At 53.0% G+C, this 16,206-nt stretch overlaps 4 protein-coding genes across 4 annotated transcripts; 3 read left to right on the top strand and 1 right to left on the bottom strand.

The window, feature by feature from the left end:
- The first annotated feature begins 5,148 nt into the window (after positions 1–5,148).
- NCU07491 (hypothetical protein) lies at positions 5,149–7,273 on the top strand. The gene has a single exon (XM_959945.3). The coding sequence runs from the start codon at positions 5,776–5,778 to the stop codon at positions 6,853–6,855; it is 1,080 nt and encodes a 359-aa protein (XP_965038.1). The 5' UTR covers positions 5,149–5,775; the 3' UTR covers positions 6,856–7,273.
- A 1,157-nt stretch (positions 7,274–8,430) lies between these two features.
- NCU07492 (hypothetical protein) lies at positions 8,431–12,493 on the top strand. The gene is made up of 2 exons (XM_959946.2): positions 8,431–8,592; positions 8,719–12,493. The coding sequence occupies exons 1-2, from the start codon at positions 8,581–8,583 to the stop codon at positions 12,442–12,444; spliced, it is 3,738 nt and encodes a 1,245-aa protein (XP_965039.1). The 5' UTR covers positions 8,431–8,580; the 3' UTR covers positions 12,445–12,493.
- A 449-nt stretch (positions 12,494–12,942) lies between these two features.
- On the top strand, positions 12,943–14,821 carry NCU07493 (hypothetical protein). The gene has a single exon (XM_959947.3). The coding sequence runs from the start codon at positions 13,121–13,123 to the stop codon at positions 14,363–14,365; it is 1,245 nt and encodes a 414-aa protein (XP_965040.1). The 5' UTR covers positions 12,943–13,120; the 3' UTR covers positions 14,366–14,821.
- NCU07494 (hypothetical protein) lies at positions 14,766–16,201 on the bottom strand. Its single transcript, XM_959948.2, has 2 exons — positions 15,953–16,201; positions 14,766–15,873 (listed from the first exon to the last, which is right to left on the bottom strand). Exons 1-2 carry the CDS (start codon positions 16,018–16,020, stop codon positions 14,988–14,990), a joined length of 954 nt encoding a protein of 317 aa, XP_965041.1. The 5' UTR covers positions 16,021–16,201; the 3' UTR covers positions 14,766–14,987.
- Positions 16,202–16,206: the final 5 nt, after the last annotated feature.

Raw genomic sequence — 16,206 nt, 5'->3', positions numbered from 1 at the left:
TTGCTTCAGCTCATTGCAGAGGTGAATGCGGAGTGCAGTGCACGGCAGGCAGCGAGCGACAATGCCTGCAGCCCCAGTGCCCTGTCGCAGCGCCCGGTGCCCGGTCACGGCTCGAAGTCAAGTGGAATGTGCGAGACTGCCTTCCATTTTGGAGGAGGAGCCACCCCAGGGAGCCCGGAGAGCCCAAAGGTGGATGCCCGCTGCGTGGTTGGAAAAGAAGTGGGGCGTTTCTTTTGGAATGTCAACAGCCTGAAAGTGGAAAGTGTTCGTTTCACTCGTGTTCCGTCCGTCGTCTTTGTAGGTATGAAGATCTATGAACAACGGATGTTTGAATGTTTCCAGTTCCAGGTTGGAGTTTCACAGTTCCGGGGAGACAGAATCGACAGATACGAGGGACGTTCTCCAGATCTGATACAAGGTGATTCGAACAAAGCTTTTGAAAGCATAGAGTACGACAAAACGCAACAAAAACAAACAACGAGTTCCCTTGAGGCTCTCTGTCTGTGCCAGTTGTGCACGGATACCGCTGAAACGAGGAGTCGTCTTTTCTTCGTTTCTCTCGTTATGATATCTCGTTGACGTGAACCCAACCATCACATATGTTTCTTTGTTTCCTTCTTTCACATTTTACCTGAAGCAAGTATCGATGTTTTGTTTCGTTTACATTCCTCCCGACCCTTTTCAGATCATTTCTTAGTTACCTCAGCTGCTTGCGTATTTTTGATACTGTACCCAGATTTTCATTTCTTTCATATTTCAAGCGCTCCATCTGAAATGGAAACTTAAATCACCAACAGACTTGATCTGGGACCTAGACCTGGTACTGCAAAAGAACACCAGTAGTCCACCTAACCAAGGGCCGTCAGAATATCATTTCCTATTCTTGTTTTTGTTTTGTTTTGTTCTACGTTGATACAACAGTCGAGTAGGTAGGCAGTGTAGGGGCCGGGCCGCCGGGGATACCGGGCCATGCTCGCCGGTTAGCACATTCGCGGTGCCTAACGGCGGGGCCCCCTGGTAATGGTTGGGCTCTTGTAATGGTGAAATCGTCTTCGTCGTCGTCGTCGTCGCAAATGCAAAACATGCAAAAAATATGCGGACTCTTGATTTATGCGTGTAATATGGAATACCTGGTATGGATGAATGAGGGTCGCAATACTTAATTTGCCAATGTTGATGAGTGTGGACTGGCGAATGCTTCCAAGAACTTGCCTAGACGCGGAATGTCAGGGGCGGCTAGTCCATTCTTTTCTTCTTCTTCTTCTTCTTCTTCTTCTTCTTCTTCTTCTTCTTCTTCTTCTTCTTCTTCTTCTTCGCACATGTCCAGGGAAAGGGAAGATGATCTGTAGTCGCTTCCACGGATGAACATGGGGGATCGACAACCTAACAGTCGTGATTCCATCAAAGACAAAAGAACATTACATATTACATACCTACAACAACCGCTGGCTGCTGCTGCCATCCCGTTCCTGATCGGGCGGGTGAGGCCGATTTGCTTGCCCGAGGTCAAGACAAATGTGTCGCGTGATTTTCAGATTCCGTCCCGTTCCCTTCTGAACTTCCCTTGTCTCACTTCCCTTGGGTCATTGTGCCATTCTGTAAATGTGATACTGTATGTAGCGGAACGGGTGCCGCTGCCGCTGCCGCTGGCTGCCGCTACGGGCTGGCTGGCTGGCTGGCTGGCTGGCTGGCTGGCTGCTGGAGCTCTGCGATGCAACTGTGGCATCTGTTTTCAAGAAAGACCTTGTTGGGACCCAACCGACGTTCCAGCCCATTTTTTCTTTCTTTCGCTTGCATCCACCACCATGTCATCGGTCGCTTTAACCAACTATGTACACTACACTACACTACACTACCCAACGGCGGGGGGGTTCTAGGGTCACAAGAATTCCAAAGTGGAAACAAACTGAACCAGAAGAACAGGAACAGGGGGAGAGGGAAGAGGGATTAGGTCTCCGACTCTCTTCTCTCGAGAGAGCGGGAGTGTGAAGTGAAAGACACACAAGACAGACAGACAGACAGACAGACAAACAAGACAAGGACCGCCCGCTGCGTCCGCAATCACATCACACTGCCTGCCTGCCTGCCTGCCTGCTTGCGCGAGAGAGAGAGTTATCTGTCGACTTGGCTGGCATATTTCCTCCCTGGGTTGAAATAAAGTTCCTGGCAGTCCACATGACCGAGTGAGTGCATGACATTGCACCTTGGCGGTGTAAAGTGACCAGGGCTGGCTCCGGCCATTCTAGCTTCTGCCAAATTGTTTGTGATGGTGGATGGTGGATAGGGATGGAGATAGGTAGGTAGGTTCGAAGGAAGCGAGGAAGGTGAAAAGGACGTGGTCACTCGGCATGTCAAGGTTTTCCACGCGTTTTCCTATTTGGGGCAAAGGTTGGTTGGGTGAGGTGAGGCCGGGCAGGGCAGGGCAGGGCAGTGAGAGGGGGAAAAAACGTGTTTACTTTGAGTGGATATGGGTATGTGTGTGTGTGTGTGTGTGTATGCGACGTGGTGGGTATCCAATGTAGTGTGTAGTGTAGTGTATCGGTGCAACAATCTTTCGAAACGCTTACCTATGTTTTCAGTTCATTCATATTTTTTTTCATCTCCGCCGTTCGGTGAAGGTTAATTTGTTTCTCGGTACCCGAGCGGCCGGCGCGCGGATCCAAATTTGAGGAGTCTCACTGGCGGTGGGGGGATGCTTCTGCTGTACGTGCTGCCTTAGTTGACGGGCCAGAGCAGTCCGTAACGTGGCTCCTCAGGTTGATGCCCATGTAGTATCGAATGATGATGGCTTCTTTTGTGGAGGCTGGCTGGCGCGTTGGGTACAAGTCGACAAGAAAAGGTTTTTTACGCAAACAAAGGAGATAAGAAACGGCGATGCCGGAAAGGGCGGGAGTCAGACATGCATGATAAAGGATATCCCGTGAGTAAACAGACTGACATGTGTTTTGAAGTTGACGGTCAGTTCTGAACTTCTGATATGTTTGTGTGACACGTCCGACTGCGGAGCGTCTCACTCAGGTTTGGGAAGGGGAGGAAGGGAGAAGTGGCATGGGCGAGTGACTCCTTCGGACACCTACGCGATGCCGTCGGAGATTACAGCCGGGACACGGAAGAGACGGAGACGGGGACGGAGACGGACTTAATCGGCGTCCAAATGACATCCCGGAAGCCGACTCGGGACGGCGATTACAAGTGGGACTCGGCGAGGTTTCCCATGTTTCACCTCCACCTTGGCCAATACGCCGATAAACAGGGGACGACGATCTGAATCCGATACTGTGGATTGGAGATTTGCGGTGCCATCGACACGGGTTACTTAAGGTTAGGTTGGTTGGCAGACGATCCAAGGCGGGCAAAGTTGAAAGTTTGGAAACATTGGAAATCCAGAAAACCAAAGCGAATTTTTGAACGGGTAAACGGGCGCGGCGGGCGGCAGTGAAGAAGGAGTCCCCACTCTTTTCCCGCCCGGCCGCGTCAGATGGTGGGGCCTCGGCCGTTAAAATACGTACACCTTCCTTACGGCAAAGCACCAGCTCTAAATATAGTGCTGCTGCGCCCCCAACCAACCTACTCTAGGTCTCAACCACCATAAAGGGAAGGCTTCCATCGCTGCCACGCAAGGCACAGGCACGACATCGACCAACATCCAGAGGGAGCTCAGCCTTCTACCTAATTGGGTTATCACCCAGTTGAGGGCCCTCACCTGTTTGCCCCTAGTGAGCTTTTTTAACCGTGGCTTGGAGGGGAACCAATGGCCGCCTTGGCCGCGGGCTTGGTTAGGCTTGGTCAGTCTTGTGGGGAGGGGGAAAAGCCCAGACTTGCCATGACTGCCCAGAGCACGGCTTTGTGTCTGGATCGCAAGAGGGGTAGGTGAGCGGGCTGACATGGGCGTGGTGGTGGCTCGTGCCCAATACGTGTGAAAGGATGAAAGTACGCAACAGGATGGATGGTTAAGTTGTTATCTGGTCCCGTCAGAAATGCAGGATACAGCACTAGAAACTTGAACCCATTCTACGGGCAATAAAAAAATTGGAAGCATATTGGGAGCCTTTCCCCGTACAATACAAACAACGATGTTGACAAGATAATGAGTGGATATAGGGAGGGGTCAACGCCAACAACAGGCGGGGATACCTTGATGCAGACTACGGGACCCAGCATCTTGGGTGCCTGATGGAGGGTCGATAAATCTGAAACGTCAGTGAGGTTCCAAGCCCTACGATCAAGGTAGTGTATCAAAAAGATGTTGACCAGCCCTGCCCAGCCCCTCGCTTCGACGTTGAGACAAAAGCCCAAGCGGGATTCGTATGTATGTCCCCTCATTCGACTGCCGTTCCTCCGAAGGCCGCAAGTACTCCACCCGGATGCCGAAAAGGGTTCGTTGCCCTCTGAACGTCGTCTGGAGGATCACGAACATGGATAGGAGCACAGGCCCTTGACTTTTTTTTTTTTTTTTGGTGAAAGGAAAACACTCTATCGGCCGTGACGAGTTTGCTTCTTGTGTTCCTTCGTATGTCCAAATAAATCCCTTGTGGTTATATTCCTCTTGCAAAGTCGATATACGGCTTGGCACATGTCTTTGATGGTGAGGTCTACGAGGTCAGTACCATAGACATGTTTTCTCCAGACACGTGTAAGTGTTTCCCAGCTTTGCCATCCTATTGGGGAGACCGTTCAAGGTATCATGGTGTATCATTGCGGCTGTCACTTCAAGTGTTTCTTGAAACCAACTGCAAGCAATACGAGGTTGAACCCTCCCGTTCTCTGTCTCGTCCCGACAAACTGGAAAGATATCAACGAAGGTTCAAACGGGTGGAGGGGCGGGGTACATCTGATGACAACCAAGGCCAAAAGGTTTCATGACTGGACACTGCACTAACAAAGCTACATCGACAGATACCTCAGCACGAGTGTCGCCTCGCTCCGCCCTTCCATGCCTCTCTAAAAACAGTCTCAAGAGGGCAATGAATTGGCATCGTTGATAAACATGAATCCGCGTAATAAAACCCGACACGTCGACGACTGGACGCGTCAGTTCACTACCTACACCATGTAAATCATCAGGGACGGTGGCTGCTCAAGACACACACATTCGTAATGCCAGTGGAGGTCCGTAACAGTGTGATTTATGATTTTAACAGGGCAGCTGTTTGCGGGGGATGACAGCCAAACCCCTTCAACCTCACACGGTCCGGGAACTGTACAGGTTCAACTTCTGTTAGTACTACTGCGCCACCAGTTGGCCGACACAGCCCAGTTACTTGGTGTCCACAATTGCCCACCAGCTGAAGATCCTTCCATCCTTCCGGCCAACCAGCTCAGCCAGCTCAGCCATCGCATTTTGTGATCATCTGCTGCTGTCAGCACCCGACTGACAAACAAAAACCCGAAAGCATATTTGTATGTTTTGACGGCCCTTCTTGTTGTGGTCTTGGAACTGTTCTCTCTTCTCTCATCATTTTCCTGTGTATCCCACAAATCCGGATTCCCTCGAATATCTCAACTCGAGTCGACATCACTCATCAAGTCAATAATTTGGCGATACAATTGGGATAAACACCCCCGCCAACCTAACTCTCAGCCTAACGTTAGCACGACACCTAACCCAGCGCGTTTCCCCTCCCCCGCACGACCTGAATCGATATCGATACTGTTGTCGAGTACAACGTCACAACCGACTGACCCACGATCCGAGCACCACTACGTACCTTACTACTAGTAACCTAGTCGCCGACGGCCGACAACAACAAGAACTACAAGAAGAATAACAACAAGATGGGTGTCGGTCGCGTGGTCTGTGTGGCCCTGCCATTCCTGCTCACAGTAGCATCGCTAGTAGCCCTCCTAGTAGGCGGCCTAGCAGGCGTCGCCGACAAGTCCATGTACATGTTCGACGTCAACCTTTCCAATTTCTCCATCTCGCTCGCCGACGCCGGCGAACTTTTGAACCTGAACGAGTCCTCCATCCTCAAGGCCGGCGCGCAGCAGATTTTTGGCCGTGACGTCGAGGCGACCACTATCGACGACCTGACCAAGCGCGACGATTCCAACGGCGGCCTCACCAACCTGACGGCGTCCCTGCTCGGCTTCTACGACATCTACGACATCTCCCTCTGGGGCTACTGCACCACGGCCCACAACGGCACGCGCGAGTGCACCAAGGCCAAGTTCAACTGGGCCGAGGACGCGCTGAACGGCACGCAGCATGACATCAACTCGCTGCTTACCCTCACGGGCCAGAACGTTACCCTGCCCAAGGAGGTCACGGACGCGTTCAAGACGTACGTGACGGCCAGCAAGTGGGCCCAGATCGTCTTCATCATCGCCCTCGTCGCGCTCGTTGTCGAAATCGTCTTTGGCATCTTTGCCAACTGCTCGCGCGTCCTTTCGTGTCTTACGTGGTTGGTCGCCGGCATCGCGGCCGTAGCCGTGTGCGGTTTCGCTGCCCTGGCCACCGGTATCTCGGTCATTGTCGTCGGCGCCGTCGAGACCGTGGCGGGCAAGTACAATGCCGAGGGCGAGTTCAACAAGCGGTTCATGGTGGCTATTTGGGTGGCTGCGGCTTTTGCGCTGGCGTCCGCCTTTTTCTGGATGTTCACCATTTGCTGCTGCGCGCCTAGCTCTCATGGTGGTCATCACTCGAGCAGGAGCAGCAGACGGAGTGTCGGCATGGAGAATGAGAAGCTTATTGGTAGCCCGTATCAGCCGGTCGGTGGGTACCATGCTCATGGTGCCAATGGTAAGCCGAGCCAGGGCTTCCTCGGTGGTGGTGGTGGTGGATATGCTAGCCAGCCGCAACAGCAGTATGCTAAGCGCGATATGGCTTATGAGCCTTATTCCCACCAGAGGATCTAAAGGGGGTTTGAGGAAGATAGGGTGTGGTGGGTGGCGATGGAGGAGCACTTTCACGGGGTGTTGTTATGACTCTCAGCGAGCGAAAGGTTTTTACTTTGCTCGCTTTATGACTTCGTTGGGGATCATCTTTTATTGGTGCATTTCACGGCGTTTGGAAAACTACTAGATGGAGAAGGGCGTCTATGGATATACATACACACAGGAGGACAGTTTGTCTGCTTGTATGCCCATTTTCGTGGATGATGATGATGATGATGATGATGATACCTATTCCTTTATCGTTAGTTATTTACTAGTTTTCGAGCTATAACCTGAAATGGACGAAACATATCTCGTACAACTTACAGCCTCCTTTTTCCTTTCTAGTAGTGAAACATGAAGATTCAACCATCCTCAAGCATCCTTTTCCCTCTTTCCGGTGAAACATATGCAAGATTGAGCCATCCTCAACCCTTTCTTAGTGCCCTAACTAGGTAAGGTATAACTCAAGCTTTCTCCCCACCCCCCAACACACATACATACATAACATGTCTTGCCGGGCCACTACCTACCACGTCACCTGTCTCTTCCTGCCCGATTGAACACAACATATATAGTACGCCCTGCATAAATGAGATTCCAGAAGGAACATACATTGATGTGAGCCAAAAGTGCATTTACATCCATATGTCCTCCCCGCCTTTTTTTTCTCCATTCGGTTCCATCTGTAGCGGTGATGTACATCTTCAGCAGGGCCTGCCTGCCTGCCTGACATGAACGCGTCTTGGCGGAGGATCTGCTCCGCCAGTTGAAATACTGCATATGTATATGTACCTAGGTGGGGAGAGATACTGGATGTGGATGTTGAAACGATGTGGGGTAAAGAGACACTTTCGAAGCGAGGTTGTTATTGTTACGGCTGTGAGGCCTCCCTTGGTTTTAGTATCTATGTCTAGTTGGTGTGTGTAACTTGAGCGTGGCTGCGGCGGGGGGGGAGGGGTTCACGATGCTGGTGCTGGTGCTGGTGCTGGTGCTGTATATAGGGTTATTGGCAGACAATTGACAAGGGGAAAAAAAGTTCAGGAGCGGAAAGGAAAGGAAACAATTTTTGAGAACGTCTTTTGCATGATCTTGCGAAGGTAGCAGAGTGACGAGGTATTTTTAGTGAAGTTGTTGGGTCATGATGTACATAGCACTTTGTCTGAATCGAGCATGTGGATAGGTAGTTCATTCAGTTGTCGTAGGTTTGTACTGCAAACTGAAGAGATCACCCTTCATTGGGAAAAAAAAAAAAAAAAAATAAATAAATAAAAAATAAAAAAAAAAAGGGGGGGGAGGGGGGGGAATAAGTAAAAGGAAGAAGGTCAAAAGCAGAAGAAGACGTTCAGCGAAAGTATTCCTTGGACTTCATCAAAAGCTTTTTCAGTTTAATTTTTCCAAGTACCCAACCTGGGAAGGCATGAAAAGTGTTCACGAGTGCTCAGAGGAAAAGGGCATTAGGGTGCAAAGGGTTAGGGTTGTAAGCGCACATGGAAAAAAAAATGGAGTCACTCGTTTCACTTTGGGATGGAGGAATTTCCTCACCCGAGTTGTGGATTGCGACTTGCCGTGAACGAGATTGGACATCAAGGTGCACGATTCGGCCGACGACCTATTCCCAGGATGGATTTTAGTTGAGGCCATTCGCATTAAGAATCACCAGTATACCACCCGGACGCTTCAGTCCATCCATCATCACAGCCCAACATGGCTCAAACCGTGCGTCAACAATGTTTTTCTTTTCCTTTTAGCACATCATTCAGTGCAAGAAACTCAACCTCACTTCACCTCACCTCACCTCAATCTTTCGTCTTCATAGAATCAATCCACTAACACCACCCACAGACATCCCTCACGCACACCAGGCTTCCCACCAAGCTCCGCCATAACTTTGTCCTTAACCCCATCACGGCCCTCGCCTTCTACCAGTCTCCCAATTCTCGCGTCTTTCTCCTCGCAGCCGAAGACACCTACCTGAAAATCTACGACGTCGCCACCTCCCGCCTCGTTTCTCAGATCAAAGTCTTTTACTCGCAGCCTATCCACGGTCTGTATGTCTCGTCTTCACCTTCGCCTTCACCTTCGACAACACCGACAGCAAGGACAACAACAGGCCAGGATGGGGATGATGAGCCGCGGGTGTTGATCTGGGGCGCGAATTCCGTGGCGGTTATTTCCCAGGGGATGGTGGATCAGCTCGTCATGGGGTATGCGGGTGGGGGTGGTGGTGAGGTGGAAGGTCTGAAAGTGAAAGAGGAAAAGGCAGGTGATTGGATCTATGATGGGATTTTGTTCCCCTCGAGGAAGGGCGGAGCGGAAGGAAAAGAGAGAGGGAAAAGAGAAGTGCAAGGGGCGTTGGTGACTGCTCATAATGAGGTTGTGCCTCTTTCTATCATCGGGGGGAAGGACGGAGGAGAGGTTACGTTTGGCCCGCTTACCTCGCCTTCACGACCGATTTTGTATTCGGCGAATCTGTGTTTGTTGGATGATGAACAAGAGACGATTCTGGTGGCGGGCGGTACGGTGTTTGGGGAGATTGTCGTCTGGAAGTATTTTCTCGATGGGAACGACAGGGAGAGTGAGGGGAAAAAGTTCGAGGTCCTCTACGTCTTTACCGGCCACGAGGGGTCCATCTTTGGGGTTTCCATCTCGCCGGAGATTTATTTTTCCAACGGTCAAAAGATCAGACTGCTAGCCAGCTGCAGCGATGATCGGACGGTGCGGATATGGGATATTACCGATTCGCCAACTAGAAGGGGTACCTCTACTCTTACAGATGGTGGTTCTGGAGAAAATGATCACTTGAAGAAGAGAACATTGGCAGAAGCGAGAGAGACTGGGTTTGGAGGATCCAACAACTCGGAAGTCAAAGTCGAAAACCAAAAGGACAAGGCGAGATGTCTTGCTGTGGCTATGGGTCACGTATCGAGGATTTGGCAGGTGCGGTTCACGGGAAGGACGCAACATGGGGATGGAAGTCCGATTGAGATCCACTCGTTCGGTGAGGATGCAACGAGGCAGAGGTGGGAGTTAACGCTGGATCAGGCCAAGTGGAAGGAGGCGCTGGAGAGGGGCTACAGTGGTGAACAAGACACTGCTGGGTCGTTTGGTATGCTGAAGAACTGCGGGATTGTCACTTGTCATAATGGCAAGAATATGTGGTCGACGGCGGTGTCCGGGGGTGATGGGCTGCCGACGTTGATTGCAACGGGTGGAGCGGATGGGAAGATTACGATGGCTGGTGATCAGGTGGTCGGAAATGGGGAGCAGGCGTATAGGGATATTGACGTTACGTTGACGGTCGAGGATGTCATGAGGGTTGCTGAGGGGGTTGAAGAGGACTCGACTGCACCGGTGGAAGGACAAAAGAAGAACACGGTCAAGAACGGGTTCCAGCGGTATGCGTTTCTGTCAGAAAATACGCTTCTCGCTACGACGTCGTCTGGAAGGCTCTTGCACGGGACGATAGGCGAAGGCCTAACCTGGAAGACTGTTCATCTTTCGGAGACCGTTCTCGCGGACCTCAAGTCCTACTACGTCGTCAAGAGCCCAGTTCAAGGGACCGCTATCCTCGGCAGTTCCAGTGGTAAAGTCTACCTCTTCCTCGAGGACGGCCACCAAGTCAAAGAACTCCACACCTTCCCCGGCAAGATCTCCGATATCCTCCTCATCCAAGGCGCTCAAGAGACCCTCCACAAAGACCAGTCCGGTGCCTGGACAGTCATCATCACCGTCCTCGGCCTCGACCACGCCCTTCTCATGACTTTCGACCCCTCCACCTCCTCCGTCACGGTCGACCCGCGCAAGATCTACCTCTCCAGCGACGACGTATCCCCCTTCATTGCCACGGCCGCCGCCTTTTGCGGTTCCAAACTGATCCTTGGCTCGCGCGTCGGTGCTGTGGCAGTCTACAAATCGACACCTGACGCCTACACCCTCGATTACTCCCGCAAGGACGCGCGCACCAAGGATGCAGTGACCTGTATCGTTCCGCTACCGGGTAGTTCGACCTCTTTTCTGACTGGCTGCCGCGATGGTCGGTACAGGATATACACCCTCACCTCGACCCCTAACTCAGCCACACTGCACCTTCAACACGAAATCTCTCCTCCCCTCGGCATGATCGAAGGCGCTCACTTCAGTCCATCTTCATCCGGACTCGATTTGATCATCCACGGCTTCCGCGGCAAGAACTTTGTCGTCTGGAGCGAGTCCACCCGTCAAGAGCTCACCACCGTCGAATGCGGCGGCGGCCACCGGGCCTTTGACGTCGTCTTTCCCTCCTCTTCTTCTTCTTATTCTTCTTCTGGTGGCTCTCCCGGCCCATTACGATTCATCTTCACCAAAGCCTCTGCTCTGCGGTTCTACAGCCAATCATCCCCTCCTCTACGAACCCTGAAAGAAGGCGGCCACGGTCGCGAGTTACGGGCCGTCGCTGCTTCTGTTTCCCCATCCTCAGGGGAAGTAGGGCGGTACGTAGCTACTGCTGCGGAGGATACGACCATTCGTCTGTGGCAGTATCGGGACTCCTCTTCCTCTGCCCCTGCCCCTGCTGGGAAAGAAAAAACCGAAAGGGGATTCAAACCGCTCGCGATCCTGGAGAAGCATAGTGCTGGTATCCAAGCCATGAAGTGGTTTGGCGAGTCGCACTTGTTGAGTAGCGCGGGGAATGAAGAGTTTTTTGTGTGGAGGATTACTAGATTGGAATCCGAGTACGAGGCGTTGGCGGTGGTTTGCGAGAGCAAGTACCCGGATCGGTCGGCGGATGGGGATTTACGGATTGTGGACTTTGATGTCCAGCGTTATAACGGATCACAAGGACAAGGAGAGGGGGAAAATATGATGCTTATCAGCTTGGCATTGAGTAACTCGACGCTCAAGTCCTACCTCTACTCAACCGACACTCAGCAGTGGAAGTTACTGGCAGAAGGCCGGTACACGGGTGCTTGTCTGACGCAGATCCGGCACTTGCGCGTCGCTGACGCTGACGCTGGCGAGGAGGATATCCAGGTCCTGACTACTTCGACGGATGGTCATGTTGCTGTTTGGTCTACTACTTCGGGTTCAACTACCGAGACCGAAAAGACTGAAAAGGCAGAGTACAAGATGGTTACCCTCGCCAAGGTCCATCAGAGCAGTATCAAGGGCCTTGATCTTTCGTCATTAGGCCAGAGCTGGCTGGTCATTACAGGCGGCGACGACAACGCCGTCCACTTTACGAATTTGCAGTATTCCTCTGCTGATGATAAGACATACAAGGTGTTGAGCAGGTCGAGAGTCAAGGATGCGCATGCTGCTGGTGTGACGGGCATTTGTACCGTTAGGGAGGAGGAGGATGGAGAGGCGGTGGAGGTGGCTAGTGTTAGCAATGACCAGCGAGTGAAGCTTTGGCGGGCGGTTTGGCAGGAGGGAAGTGAGCAGCCGGTCAAGGTGACGCTGTTGGATAATCAGTATAGCTCGGTGGCGGATGCTGGGGATGTGGAGGTTATCAGGGAGGGGAGGGTCATGGTGGGGGGAGTGGGCATGGAGGTTTGGGATTTTGGGGGTTTAGAAGAGGGGAGCAGGTTTTAGACAAAAGGGTATATAGAGTATTGTTGTTATTGAGCAATGTTGCAAAGGACTTGATTTGAAGCCGGGTTGAAGTTGTTCGTTTTGTTGTCTCTGCTGACGATAATACGCCAAAGCACTACGTCTAACAGTAGCGTCGGCTATGCGAGGCCAATTTCAAGCAAGTGAAAATGTTGGCAGTGCGAATAAACGTCTCTGAGATTCTTAGGAAACATGATACTTGACCGTTCAAGGGATTTCAGGGGAAAATAGTCCACGCAACCAGGAGTTAAAAACCCTGGGGTTGAAGAGAGACAGTTAACAAAGTGCTAAAGTGACAACTTTCAGGGCATCATTGTGCTGTCGTTGAATTGCCCCACACCCTCAGCTCCACCATCCAATCAAACCCCGATAAACAAATTCCTCCAAATCCGGGGTTGTGCACGGTCCACTCTTCCATCAATGCCCTGCTTTGCGCTGTGCGGGCCGGCGGGGCCTGGGCGTCCGTCCGATTTGACGGGCCATTTTTGAGCTTCCACCTTGAACAATCCCGCGAACCCGCCCGCCTAGCCGGCTCCGTCCACTCACTTTCGACTCGATCGATCGACCGAGTGTGTGGTGTCGTCGTCCGTCGCCCCCCCAACCACCATCCACCCAACATCACACACACCACACACCACACAACAACAAACCACCGACCATGAACCGTCAGGTGGTTACCTCCACCCTAGGCCGGCGGGGTGTCGCCAGCACCATTCTCAACGCCCAGCAGCAGCAGCGTCCCTTTTCCTCCACCACCACCCGATGCGCCGCCGAAGACGATAGTAAGAAGCCCGCTGCCGCTCCCTCTACTCCTCGCGCCGCCGCCCCCGGTCCCATTAGCGCCAGCCGCCAAAAGTCCGAAGCCGCCGTCGGCAAGCTCACCCAGCTTCGCGGCTCCTTCACGTCCTTGACCAACGACAACTCCTTCCACAAGACCCTTCCCGCCGGTGCCCGCGACGCCCGCCGTCTCGCTGCCGCTCCCATCGCCGGCAAGGGCGCTGGCGCTGGTGCCGTCGCTCCCCTCGGTGGTGGTGGTGGTGCGTCCGGCGCTCCCAAGGTCATCAACGTCCGTTCCCTCAAGGGCACCCTCGGTTCTCGCGGTAGCAACAACATCCCCGGCGCCGTCGCACCCGGCGCTGCTCTCCGTCCTCGCTTCGCCGCCGGTCCTGGTGCTGCTGCCGGTCGTCCGCGCTTCGGTGCTGCCGCTTCCCCCGGTGCCGGTCCCACTGGCGCAGCGCGTAGACCCCCCTTCGGAGCCCGGCGCGCCCGTCCCGCAGGCGACAAGAAACGCTCCGGAGGCTCAGGCGACAAGCGTCCCCGCGGCGACGACTACGACGCGCCCCCCACCGAAGAAGAGAAAGCCTTTTTGCGCGGGCTGGAACAAGGCAAAGTAACCGAATACGTCCCCAAGCTCACGCCCGACACACTGCTGGGGTACGGTCCGCCCGTCGCAACCGACGCGGCGCTGGGGAAAGTGGAGTCGGCAATGCGCACGATGCGCATCTTGGGCGGCGGGTTGCCGTTCAATGACCAGTCGGGCGTCACGAGCGATCCGACGGCTATCAAGCATCGGTACGTGCACGAGAAGAAACCCGTGTTCTTTTCAAGTGTGGAGGAGAAGGAGTGGGTGAGGGAGTCGTTGGATAAGTTTGCGGTTAGTGAGGGGCCGGAGAAAAAGACAAAACAGAAGATTCTGGAGACGAGCGTGCTGGGGAAGTATGAGGAACCCAAGTATGTGGAGAGTCTGACGGAGACGGTGAAGATGGTGGAGAAGTATCAGGGGGGAACGTTCAGTTATGCACCGAGTGATGCGGACAAGTTTAACAAGAAGTTGAACCAGTTGCTTGCTGCTGGTCTGCCGAGGGCGGCTCCGGCCCCGGCGCAGGCTCAGAAGAAGGCGTAGGTTGAGGAAATTGAAATGGGGGTGGAAGGGGGAGAGAAGGGTGGTGTAAAAACAGATAGAAGAAGAAGGACTGAGGTGTAGAAGTGGTCCAGTTGTAACATTATGAATACCCGTATTGGCTGTCTTGTTGTGCCTGGGGGAAAATAAGGGTATGTGAAAGTCTTGTGTAGTATCGTCAACTTGCTGCCTTGGTTGTGCTCAAATCCTGGCATGATATTTGGACTTCACTTCGAAAGACGTACTGCTCTTGTAGTCTGTCTTGCTATGACAGAAACCTGACTATCAACTGTTCTCAAAAAGCAACTATCCTACTAGATAGAATCCGGATAATAGGTTTTACAGGTTACTCGGGTCCAGTCATAACCATTTCACAGTCTGTTAGCAAGTCAAGTACATTAAAGTCTAGTATAACCTTTGAATCCACACGGTGAATGTTGTTTTCATTCACTCATACAATTGCTAACACGGGCTCTGAGCTTTTAGTCTCAAGCAACTACAGTATAAACCCCAATGGTATTCCGACTCCATACCAGGACAAGCCGGCATCACGACAATATTCCCGAAACCATACAATGATAGTAATACACACACCCACAAGAATCTTTCATCCCTTCCCAAGTCCTCACTTCCTAGCCATCACCGCATTACACACCTCCTTCTCCCTCACCGCCACCCCCCTCATCCTCTCATCCTGCAACTTCTGCACCTTGGTCTTCAGTGCCTTGACATCATCATCCAATATCTTCTCCTGCTGCTTCCACTTCTTATGCACCGCCTCTCTCTTGTGTGTCTCCGCCCTCAGTTTCTCTCTCCACAGCTGACACAGCTCCTTCACTCTCTTTTGCAAATCCTCCGCCCGTTCCGGCTCTACCGTGATGGTCAGCTCCAGGGGGTTCTCCTCGCTCCGCTGCGGCTGCTGGTTAAAGTCCGGGGACTTTTGTACCGCGCTCATAATAGGTTTCACAGACGACTCGTCAAAGCACAAGATGGACCATTTGCGGCCTGAGCCCGAGACTTGCGCGACGGTGGCTAGGTCCCGCAGGGGGTAGCTGAGGGACGTGTCTTTCTTGTCGGGGAAGATGGGTAGGGAGCCGATGGAGTCGGCGGAGAAGCGCGAGCCAGACCGAAAAGTCTTGAGGGCGTCGAGGTAGTGCTTGTCGGCGCGGTCGAAGGCGTAGGTCAGGTCGGAGAGGTCGTAGGGCGTTTCGGGGGAGGGGATGGGGCGGTTGGGGTCTTTGGGGTCGTTGGGCTGCTCTTCGGCCGGGGAATTGTCTTTGCTGGAGGAGGAGGAGGATTTGCTGCCCTTCTTGTCTTTCTTTCCTCCACGGGCGGGCGGCTCTTCAACTTCTTCGCCGCGCTTGGATTTCTTGTCTTTTTTGCCGGGGCGGGTGGGGGTTGTTGAGAAGGGGCGGACGGTCAATGGAGTCTGGGGAAGAGTCGTGCGGGAGGTGGTGAGGAGGCATTGGCAGACGGGAGAGCCGGAGACGGTTACTAGAGGGGCGGCGATGCTGTGGTGATTTGTTAGCTTTGGAATTGGAGAGGAAAGTAAACAAAGATGTTTGAGACAATGATGGTGGGGTGACGAACCGGGAGATGGCATTCGAGGCCGCGGGGTTGGTGCGCAGAAGCGCGTTGGCGGCGCGGAAGGACTTCATGGTGAACAATTGGTGAGCGATGGTGTTTTCCCTCTTGGAAAGTTAGTGGGTTAGTTGATGTTGCGAAACAGAATGGTGAAGCTTCGTGAACCGTGATGGTCTTGGAGCTTCGAGTTCATTGACCCCGCTGTTTCCAAGAGCTAAAGTTCGCGCCAATGCCGGCTGGGGAGGTGGTTCCGGCAATCC

The sequence above is a fragment of the Neurospora crassa genome, linkage group I (assembly GCF_000182925.2).
Source record: "Neurospora crassa OR74A linkage group I, whole genome shotgun sequence".
NCBI classification, from domain to species: domain Eukaryota; kingdom Fungi; phylum Ascomycota; class Sordariomycetes; order Sordariales; family Sordariaceae; genus Neurospora; species Neurospora crassa.
Note: the sequence above shows the minus strand (reverse complement) of the source record. Positions and strands in the feature narration are given on the sequence as shown.